General features: G+C 31.6%; 1 protein-coding gene across 1 annotated transcript in view; it reads left to right on the forward strand.

Annotated features, from left to right (window-relative positions):
- LOC144963025 (ubiquitin carboxyl-terminal hydrolase 24-like) overlaps positions 1 to 10,756 on the forward strand; it is a 48,874-nt gene that overhangs the window by 9,499 nt on the left and 28,619 nt on the right. The window contains exons 11-28 of the mRNA XM_078896599.1: positions 215 to 318; positions 482 to 589; positions 794 to 889; positions 1,089 to 1,250; positions 1,419 to 1,502; positions 1,964 to 2,113; positions 2,643 to 2,774; positions 3,144 to 3,255; positions 3,439 to 3,515; positions 3,918 to 4,112; positions 5,012 to 5,124; positions 5,642 to 5,819; positions 6,105 to 6,203; positions 6,497 to 6,628; positions 6,804 to 6,869; positions 8,254 to 8,340; positions 8,549 to 8,563; positions 9,782 to 9,823. Coding sequence (XP_078752725.1) covers positions 215 to 318; positions 482 to 589; positions 794 to 889; positions 1,089 to 1,250; positions 1,419 to 1,502; positions 1,964 to 2,113; positions 2,643 to 2,774; positions 3,144 to 3,255; positions 3,439 to 3,515; positions 3,918 to 4,112; positions 5,012 to 5,124; positions 5,642 to 5,819; positions 6,105 to 6,203; positions 6,497 to 6,628; positions 6,804 to 6,869; positions 8,254 to 8,340; positions 8,549 to 8,563; positions 9,782 to 9,823 — 1,952 coding nt within the window. The remainder of the gene's footprint in view (positions 1 to 214; positions 319 to 481; positions 590 to 793; positions 890 to 1,088; positions 1,251 to 1,418; positions 1,503 to 1,963; positions 2,114 to 2,642; positions 2,775 to 3,143; positions 3,256 to 3,438; positions 3,516 to 3,917; positions 4,113 to 5,011; positions 5,125 to 5,641; positions 5,820 to 6,104; positions 6,204 to 6,496; positions 6,629 to 6,803; positions 6,870 to 8,253; positions 8,341 to 8,548; positions 8,564 to 9,781; positions 9,824 to 10,756) is intronic.

Raw genomic sequence — 10,756 nt, forward strand, 5'->3', positions numbered from 1 at the left:
CAGTTGTCATTTGCTCTGTAATGAAACTTACTATTGGTAGATTTGAAGCTGTACCAACCATTTGCACCCACAATTTTCGATAATTTCACCATAAAGATCTTTATTGACAAGCTTCCTAATTGAGACCTCATATGTAAAAAAAAAAAAGTTGGGTCTTTATGACTACATTTGAACTGTCACCACCATTTCTATCTTTCATTTATTAATCTTACAGGCAATATTGATCAGGCTCAGTACTGTGATAAAATCAAGGGTCTTGTTGATTTTCTTGGACCCAGATTGTCGGGCGAAGAGTTGACCATGATATGGAAAATGCAGGTAAAGACTTAAGTTAATTTTTGCTCAGTTTTTAACAAATCAATCAAATATCAGTTAAGGCCACTTCAATTAAATGCTTCACTTTAATAGAAATCCAATCTTCTTACCTGAAGAACGCAATCACTGTCTAATCATGATATCCATTTTCTCTCTCTCTCTCCAGAATGGTCAAACCAACAATGTAATAGACAACATCCATTCAATTATTGCTGCCGCTGCGGTCAGGTTCGATGCAAATCAGCTGGAGCAGCTATTTCGATTGATTGAGAAAGTGAGTGGTTAGAAGAGATTATATTTTGTTACATTGTTTTTAATGAGAAATTGCAATATTTTTTTCTTGAGTTTGTTATGGGGAAATATTGAATAGTAGTAAACTGTGCTTATTGTTTCAGGGAAAATTTTGATGCCATATGTATAAATATAAGAAGCAAAATGGTCCTTGTGGAGTATGACAATATACATTATATTTTTGCAGAAATGGCGAGAAGATACTGACAGAATCAGGGAGAAGTTGCTTAGTCTGATTGGGAAAATTGGGAAGGATTCTAAAGTGACCAAGACAACCACAAGGGTAAGAAAAGAAAACAAATAAACCCCTCCCCCCCCCAAAAAAAAAAAAAAAAAAAAAAAAAAACTTCCCAAAAAAAACAACATAATAATTTATTTATATGATAATTTCTTACACAAGATAAAATGACTTTTTAAATTATTTAAGCCCATTTAAAATTCCATGGCTCATCAAATGACATTTGACATATTTTTTTCCAAAGGTGTTGGAATTGTTATGGGATCTGTCTCATTTGCGTGCCCTGACCACCCACCTAGTAGAGCAGGCTTTAGACCAGCATCATGCCATATTGTCCGACTCCTATAGTGTCAGGGAGCAAGTCAAGCTGCAGTATATTTATAAATGTGTTGATGACATCAAGAAGGTAAGTCATCATCATGTTTTGAAAAATGGAATGCAAATTAAACCATTGTTTACTGTAAAATAACATGAGGGTAATGAATAAAAAAAACATTGTGAACATGGCGTTGGGCTCGTTGTATTTCTCTATTACCATTTAATTATTTAGATCCTTATTTATTTTGATCTCCAGGGCTATTGTGTGTTACCAGCTATTCGACAACTCATGGCTATCAGTAAGAATATCACGAAGCAAAGCACTCAGAAGACTGACAAGGTGGGAGATGTTTATATCTTAATTAGATTGTTTTTTTTTCTCTCAAAATCTTTTAAAGAATCTATCAAAGAATAATTGTCTAAATATACTCTAAAGGTCAGGTAGAACTCGTCAGTATAGTTGTCTGCTGTATAATGATTCCTTCACAGATAGCTTATGAAATCCATATGACCATAGTGCATATGGTCGTTACTTTTTAGATGTGATGAGTATAACTTTAAACTTTTAATATAGCTGTAATTTTCCACTTTTATGCCAAATATATATTTTCTCATGTCAAACTGCTATTGCAGAGAGATTTTTAGGAATGATTTTCTTATGTGGTAAGGTTTTAATTGGATTGACTTTGATATTGAATTCGTAAACTTTTAATCGCAGATTTTAATGACTGACTTCGATATAGAAGTCGTAAACTTTTAATCACAGCTTTCATTCACTTTTAACATAATATTTCATCACAGGGGGTGATAAATGAAGTAAACAAGAGTAGTGACGTTATCAAACTGGTGACAAACAGTTTAGTTAAATGTCACAAACAGGCTTTGACTGTGATAGGAGATGGTGTGCTGCAACCGACAACAATGGTGGATGGGAGATATCCACACTCTGATGTAAGTGATTGAGTGTAATTTAAGTTTTAACAAGTGTAAAATAAGGTTATAATTGTAATTTTGAAGAATACGATTGATTCACCCTGAACTCATTTGGTAAAAGTTATTCTTTATGTCAAAGATATTTAAATATTTTAGTTTGTTCTGCTATTATGCGAATGATTTGTAATCAAGTTTTCAAAATCTGTCTCTCAGGATCCAAACCTTAGTTTTTATTGTTATAATCATTTAATAAAATAGCATTGATCCATTATGGAAATACAGCTCTGGTTACGTTTTATTTATTATTAAAATAATATTTCTTGTTTCCCCCCACCCCTTCTTTCAACTTCCCAATTGTATATGATACGCATATATATATATATATAAATATATATATATATATATATATATATATATATATATATATATATATATATATATATATATATATATATATATATATATATATATATATATATATATATATATATATATATATATAATGGTAGTTTTTTTGTAAAACATGTAATCACTTATCTTTCAACAGTACATCACAACACATTTGTCATTTCTACGATATGTTTTACAAGAGGGAGTCCTTTACTTACCATGGAACAGAGCACGTGATATTTGGACTACCTTGGTAGCCAATCCTAAGGCTTGTGAGTGGGATAGAGAGGTAGGTTTACTCATTACTCAAAGATTCATTCCAGTTAAAAGCTACTGACATTGGAGTTCAATTTTGGAATTATATTGATCGTCGTACTAACTTAAGAAATGAAATTGCAGCATTTCATACATTTAAATGATTAAGGCATGCATACATTCCTTTGAATTAGAAAATGCTAAAAAAAAATGCTCCAGAGGGGAATAATAATTTTTGAATTTATTTTTGTAGTAAATGATTTAGAAAACTTTTTTGTTTGTATTTTTTTTTAAACAGCCAACATTTTTTATAAAAATGAAATCATTAATTATATTTCATACCACCTCATTTCTAATTTTGGGTAAATTACTATACTGCATTCATCCTTTTTATTTTCTCCAGACATGTTATGAATGGTTTCGAAATGGTATCACAGATTTAGAGATGGATACCCAGAAAGACATGTTTCAAAAGGAAATCTTACGTATAGATCCTTCAAAATTAAGTCAGAATGGTAAGGATTATATTGTATTTAAGATACTTGAGAATTAAAAGAAAAATAAATCAATAACAGGTATTGTCACCATCAGTTATGCCTTTTGTTTGAATTTTACGAATTGTTTATATTCATTTTAATATTTTTTTCTTCAGTTTTTGAAAATAGGCTAATCAGAGTATAATCATTTCTTAATTCCAGGTTTCATGTGCTTCAAGTGTTTCTTTGAAAAAGTGAATGCATTTGAACACAAACTGAAGACAGTTAATGGCACATTCGTAAGTACTACTGCTCATTTTAAAATTATTATCATTGCCAAGACGATGATCTGCTTTGATATCAACAGATTCCAATCATCAGAATCATTTTTGGATAGGCCATGTTAAAAAATTATTGTGTATAAATGATAATCTTATATTGTATGTATAATATGATACAGTATTAGGCAGTTTGTATTTATCATCTTTATTATGGTTTAATATATTCAGTATTTACATACAGGAGCCCTTTAATGCAAGAAACCTGGCATTTTTGATGTGTTGGCTAAATAACCTCTCTCAAAGGTGCATGGCAAATATTTAAATTAAAAAAAACAAAAAGCATATAGTGAGAAAAACATTAGTTTGCTTGATGTCATGCATAATATTATTCCAAGTTTTGAATTTGTTTGATATTCACAGATGGTTGATAAAACAGATTTGATAGGTTTGGACTATTTATGGGAGATTTGCCTCCACGTTCCTATGGAGTCAATTGCTGAACAAGCTATTCAAATGCTGTTGTCTCTCAGCTTTTCCAACCTGAACATTAAATTAAAGAAAGACCCTGTCAATCTCCACAAGAGGTTCATCAATGAATGCTACACAAGACTGGAGGTCAGTAATGTAATGTAATGTAATGAATGTAATGTAATGTGATGTAATAATTAATTTATATAGCACACAGAATCCACAAAGTGCTCTAAGGCACCACACATACAAAGACAATAGGTAAAACAAAACACACAATACTATTACTACTCAAAAGGCTGTCTGAATACGAATGTTTTTAAAAGTTTCCATAAAATCACTGAGCTTCAGGGGCATCTTTGATTCTTTAATTAATTTGTTCCATACTTTTGGGTCCTGACAGAGAAAGATTTTTCAGCTTGAGATATTTTATATATGGGAACGTTAATCAGTCCTTCATTATGAGATTGGAGTACTCTAACAGGTGTATACAATTCAAGAAGCTCTTAAGGTACCACTCTTTGTGATTTATACATGGTGTTGCAAGCGGTATAAAATATTAAAAAATACAAAATCAAACAGAAACATAGATGGGTTGTTCTTAAAATCAACAACCGTTACCTGTAAGGGCCAGTCCCTGTTGGCTTATTTTTTTCCCCAGTGTTTTTAAGCGCAGATGAACTTTAGATTTATTAATTTTTGACTATCCCTTCAACTTCCTTTTTTAGGTCCTGATATGACTTAGAGCACTGCAAAAACTGATTGTTAGATTAATTTTTATATACTGAATTTACTTGAGTCTTTGCACAATGTCATTGTTTTTCTGTCATGTAGCTGTGTATGGGTGATGGTTTTGTAAGAGTCATGCTGTGTAATAATAATGATGATAATAATAATAATAATGATTATTTTTATAATAATAATAAAAATAATAATGCACATTTGTTAAGTACAGCTTATCCTGCTATATTATGCATGTAAAATACAGTATGGTTTCCTTTTTGGTTTTGATAAAGTTTATGATATCTAAAATGTTATCTGTCCAGACTGCCATGATGGGTGTTGGTGGTAATGCTGTAGCCCAAACAGTATCCAATGCCACCAAGATTGTCACTGCTGTTATTGTACCTGACGTAGCCAATGTGCCTCTCCCTTCACGGTAAGTTAATAGTGAATATTATTTTCATTATAACCCTGTAAAAATAATTTCTATGGTGCTTGGTTGAAAGTAAAAAAGGTAAATTGAAAATACCTTTAACGTAAAACAATACAAAACGATAGCAAAAAAAATAAAAGATAGATACAAAAATAATGAGATTTGAGCAGAATTTAAAAAAAAAGAGAAAATATTTATCTGTTTGCTTTTCTATCCTTTTTAGTCGAATTGTATTGAGACCTTGCCATTTTACATTGTTGGTAGTAGCTTGACTCACAGACCTGATTGTATTTGTATATCTGTAACTGGCCTCTGAATCTTAATTATTTTCAGAAAATCTCCTTCAGTAATTTACTTAAAGCAAGAATATTTACTTTTCATCGTAGTAACAAAATCTTAATTATCTTTCGGGATCACTTTTTGAGACCTATAAACTTAAATTGTATTTAGTTTTAACTTTAAAAGAATGCCATTTTCATAAGAGTTGAAGGATGAATGTTATCATTATCATAATTCACAGGTCCATCAAATACTTAGCCATCGAAAGATTATTATGGATAGCTGAGTCCTATATCCTGTCTGTGGAGGAGCTTCACTCAGCACCACGGACAATCTTACCCCATGGTGCTTCCTTCCATGGATACCAAATGTCCATTCAAGTCAAATGTGAATCTTTGAAGCAAGAATTCACTCTTCTTGTAAGTGTCTCGCTGTCCCCAAAAATAACATTTTTCAACTGTTGTTGATTTACGCCTGGTAAATAGATAATGGTCAGATGCAGGAATGGCAGTTTTGGGTAAGATTAAAAATTTTGTATACACTTATGTTAAATATGAATATCAAATTTAATAAAGTTGATTCCTTTTCAATTAAAGAAAATCTGTTCTAATTTTAAGACTAAGTTTTATCCCAATTTTTAAAATAAAAAATTATACACATTTTATACCAACTATAAAGGTTATTTTTTCTTCTTTTTTCAACAGTGTCATAGCAATGAAACAGTTGGTTCTGTTCGCTTGAAGGTTTTGAATCGACTGCATCACCCTGCTGATCATGTGCAAATGCACACAAACGATAAACTTGTAAATAAATCTTCTTAATTTGTTTTTTTGTTTTGTTTTTTTGTTTTAAAATGATTTTTATAGGCCTTTGTTTTCAATTCACTTGTTATTTTTTTAGTTTTACTTATTACCATGTTCATGTAATATTTGCATTACCGTTAAAAAAAAATAAATTTATGAGTAGTATATGTATATATAAAAAAAGAATCAGCTTATGGAATGATTGCAACGTTCTGTTTAAACCACAATCATTTAAAAACAATATTCGTATGCTTCTTCATTAACAATCTTTATCCATTGTTCTCTCTGCTCAGCTCTGTTCCACCAAGGACCAAGCCTTGCTTCATCAACTTGACTTTGGTGATTCCAATATTTTGCAAGTTCACCTAGGATCCAACTCAGCATCCAAATCTGGTTCTACTGGGGCCAAAACGGCTCAGACAGAAGTAAGTCTTGTGATCTTTTCATGTACACGAACTTCAAAGTGAGATTATTTTCCTTTGATGCTTACGAACATGTTTAAAAAGACTTTGTACTTTTCCTTTCCATTTCGTAAGTTTCTTTTAAATAAGAAGTTTAAATTATCAATAATTTTTGTTGGTTGTAATTTTTATTTTCCAGCTCGCGTTTGATGAGCCAAATACCTGGCAAGCGACCAAAACTAGCTCTACCTCTGTCAAAGCTGAAGTAAGTCCTCTGTAATCAATGAAGTTTTAAAAAGTTGTTTTATCCCTATTTTGGATATGCAGCATTATAAGATTGGTCTCTACATTTTACAGTCACAATTCATAAAATATTTGGAAGATTTCTTTATGTTTATCACCATTGTTTAATAGCAAAACAGTTTGGTGACATCAGTAGCTCAACAGTTGTACTAGTCAAACAATGTTGATTGTGATTAATGACTGGATGTGTGCACTTTATACACATTAACTCAGGTGTGAATGACTAGCTGACAGTAGGCAATGGTAGATAATGTTGAAGCGGTGCAAGTAAAAAATAGGCTGCCTAAATGGTGATTTGCAATTTATGAAATGGCTCCCTTGGAGAATAAATAAAGCACTCAGAGGTGTGTAGAGCTTAGTGAATCTGTGGAAATGCACTATAATATAATTTTTGTACATAATTTTAAGCAGTGACTCATTATGATATATAATCTTGAAAGATGAAACAAAGGCCTTTATGCCTGAGAAAATAATAATATGGATAGCACAAACAATTTGTTATAAAGTGGAATTGGTTTAAATTACGAAATTTGAGTTTTTAGTTGTTTCGGGAGCCAATCTAATGTTCTCTATTAAAACAATTCAGTTGATTATGAGCATTGAGCATCAGTTGTATAAATCACGTTTTGAAACACTACTCTCAGTAGGACATTCAAAACCAACATTGACTTTCCACAAGAGATCTATCTTTTCCACGGCTGAATAAAAAAAAAACTTAACCTTTTCTTCTTGGAAATGGATTTTCAGAATTTTAAAGATTTGGTATAAAATTTTCAGGCACATAGTAGGCTTTGCTAACATGCAAAAAACTCCAAAATTTGAAAAAAAAAACCCAAAACAATCCTGACCTGATACCTATTTGATTTGAGGCAGTGGGTCACATATTTACTTTGTTAGCGTTTCCTTTGTACAGTAAGAAAGGTGATAAAAAATGCTAAAATGTGATATAATAAAAAAAAAAAGTAGTCACATGGAGCCGGAGTTCATCCCGGTTTCTGTAGCATGAAATGGACGATAACAATTGCTTTCTGCCCTTTGGATAGAGTGCTTATCTATTGCAAAGTGCATTCTGCCAGATCTAATTGACCCAATCATGGTTGGGTGGACAGGGAAGTTAGAATAAATTATTGATCCTAATCCCGTTGCGTGTGAAGTGAGTGCTCTACCAACTGAGGTATCAGGAACCCTTATGTGATACATTAAAATGTATAAGATGTTGTGAAGAGGAATTGTTTATCATGAAACTTTCCTTGTTACTCCGTTTGCCTTTTTTTTTGAAGCTCTTAAAAATTTTTTAGTTACATGTAAGAGAAAGTTCGGGTTATGATCAATGACTTTTGTTTCAGGATTCTGGTGATACATCTAGTCTGTCAGGATTTAAAAGTTCCTCATTGTCTGCATCCGCTTCATCTGGATCCAGCAGCAGCAGAGAGGTGGGTATTGAAAAAAAAGAGATATTTGGCTATTAGAAGTTAAAAAGGCTGTGTGATTAAAACGTGAATTTTAATTATTTTAAAATATTTATTTTTAAGAATTCATGTATTTTCATACACTCTAAGAAAGTGAACATTGAGAGTTGTTATTTATTCATTTATTCGTTTGTTTGAATTTCTTTTTCATGTATCATTCTTCATTGGAAAGGATTCTGAGAAAATGGTAAGTCTAAAATTATAAAGTATAAATCATAGCCATACTACTGCATTTAATTGATTAGTATTTCTTTTCAAAAATTATTTGGTAACCAGAATAACTTGCTGTCACAAAAGAATAGTTTAACTGAGTATTGTGAATGATGTTAAGGAGATGAACAATCAAATTCTCAAAGTTTGATAAGGAAATTAAAAATCTTTAGTCTTTCCAATGCAATCTTAACATCCACCAATTGAATTGTTTCTGTAGTGGGAGGAAAAAAAATGTATAATCTACTCATGATTCTAATTAAATTTTAAAATTTGACATTGACTTATATCACTTTTCAGACTCCTTTTTTTTCTGTACTGAAATAATGAACAATAGTAATAAAAATGTAGTTCTTCATCAACTGTTGTCTCTGACAAATTCTGAACATCAGATGGGAAGATAAAGTCTCAAATGGTACCTAATGAGAACTATGCAAACAGATGCCTATCACAACCTCAATGCAATCAAGGAAATGGAAATGGTTTGGGCACTTTTTGAGAAGGGAAGATGGTAACATCACGAAGAAAGCATTGGAATGAAATCCACAAGGCCAGTGGAAAAGAGTTCGCCCACCGACAACCTAGCAGTCCCAGATGGAGATCTGTGGTCGAAGCCCTATGTTCCAGAGGGAGTTCAAAGGGGCATTAAAAGAGCATTAAAACTGTCCACTGAAATTTCAAGAGGCCTATTTTTTTTCTTCTGATTTTGAGTTATCTCCTTGCTCACCCTTGATACCCCTTTAAAAATTCAACTCAAAAAATGGCTATTTCGTTAAAAAGGGCCATTGTGAAATCGCAGATTTTATGAGATGATTAAGATGTATGAAACTCCAGCGAAATTACTTTTTTTATAGTTAAAAAAAATCTCATAGCAAAAGCTAATATGGCAGTTGTTTCAATCAATATTTTCAATTTGTAATGTTGAAATAAAGCCTTAATCTTCAACCATCAACATGACTCTTCAAGGGAGTGTTGAAATGATTCACCTTGACTGTTCAGTCATTGATTAATTGAAAATGTGCAGCATTAACCAGTCATAGACCAAAATGTAAGAGTTCTTTTAGATAATTAGAAAAGTATGTCTGTTTTGGATGAGGAATTATGATTATGGAATTATATTTATATTGACGAAGAGGTGAAGTTTAAAATGAGATTTGGAACGTGTGCTTTTAGTGTTTATATATTTTACTTTCAGGCTGCCAGTGCAACTTCAAAACTGTCATACGAAATAGAACAGGTTAGTTGGTGCCTTCTTGTTTTATTAAAAGTGGTTGATGAATAATAGTTTATTTTAGTTGTATTTTATTTTTATATTATTTCATCCAAAAAGTATTTTCTAATGCCTTCAACCATTGTAGGAGGACCCAATGTTCAGTCATGCAATTATTCAATAACAAGGATTCTACTGTTACTTGGAATAATTAGAAAATAAAAATGATTGATAAGACACAATTTTGATGATCAAAACGAGCAATATATTTGAATAATGTAAATAGGTTTGGGATATGCAAATATGAGTGAGAAACAGGAAAAACTAAAATGAGCTATATGCCCAGATTTTTCTTAATATTTTTGGCTCTTCGCCTTCAACCAGAATAAATATTTTTGAAATTTGGGACTCAAGTTGATCTGGGATTTTTTTTTTCTGCTCTCACATAAATGGGGATCTTTTATTTTCAAAGCTGGATTACTGTAATTCTCTGTTGTTTGGTGTGTCGGAAAATAAGCTCAGGCAGCTGCAGACGGTTCAAAATAATGCTGCCAGATTGGTCTTTCGAGGCGGAGGTTTGACTCTGCCACATCTCTCCTTCGAAGGTTACACTGGCTGCCTGTTTTCTCATATTTGTCCGTCTGTATGGTACACCATTCCACAGAGCATCTGGGAGTCCAAATCAATGTATGTTCAAGAAATCCTTGAAAACTTTTCTTTTTTGATGTCATGTACTTTCTATATTGTTTTGTGTTGATGTAAAATGACAAGAGACTCATGGTTGAGGTTACTGTGCGCTCTATAAGAGTCTATTATTATTATTATTATTATTATTATTATTATTATTATTATTATTATTATTATTATTATTGAAAACTGAATTACTCTAATTCTGTATTTATATATCCAGACACTTGCTTTTACTTTAATCCCTTGTCAGCAGGAATTAATTTCTTTTAA

The sequence above is a fragment of the Berghia stephanieae genome, chromosome 1 (genome assembly GCF_034508935.2).
Source record: "Berghia stephanieae isolate SIO BIC M18660-M18661 chromosome 1, UCSD_Bste_1.3, whole genome shotgun sequence".
NCBI classification, from domain to species: domain Eukaryota; kingdom Metazoa; phylum Mollusca; class Gastropoda; order Nudibranchia; family Aeolidiidae; genus Berghia; species Berghia stephanieae.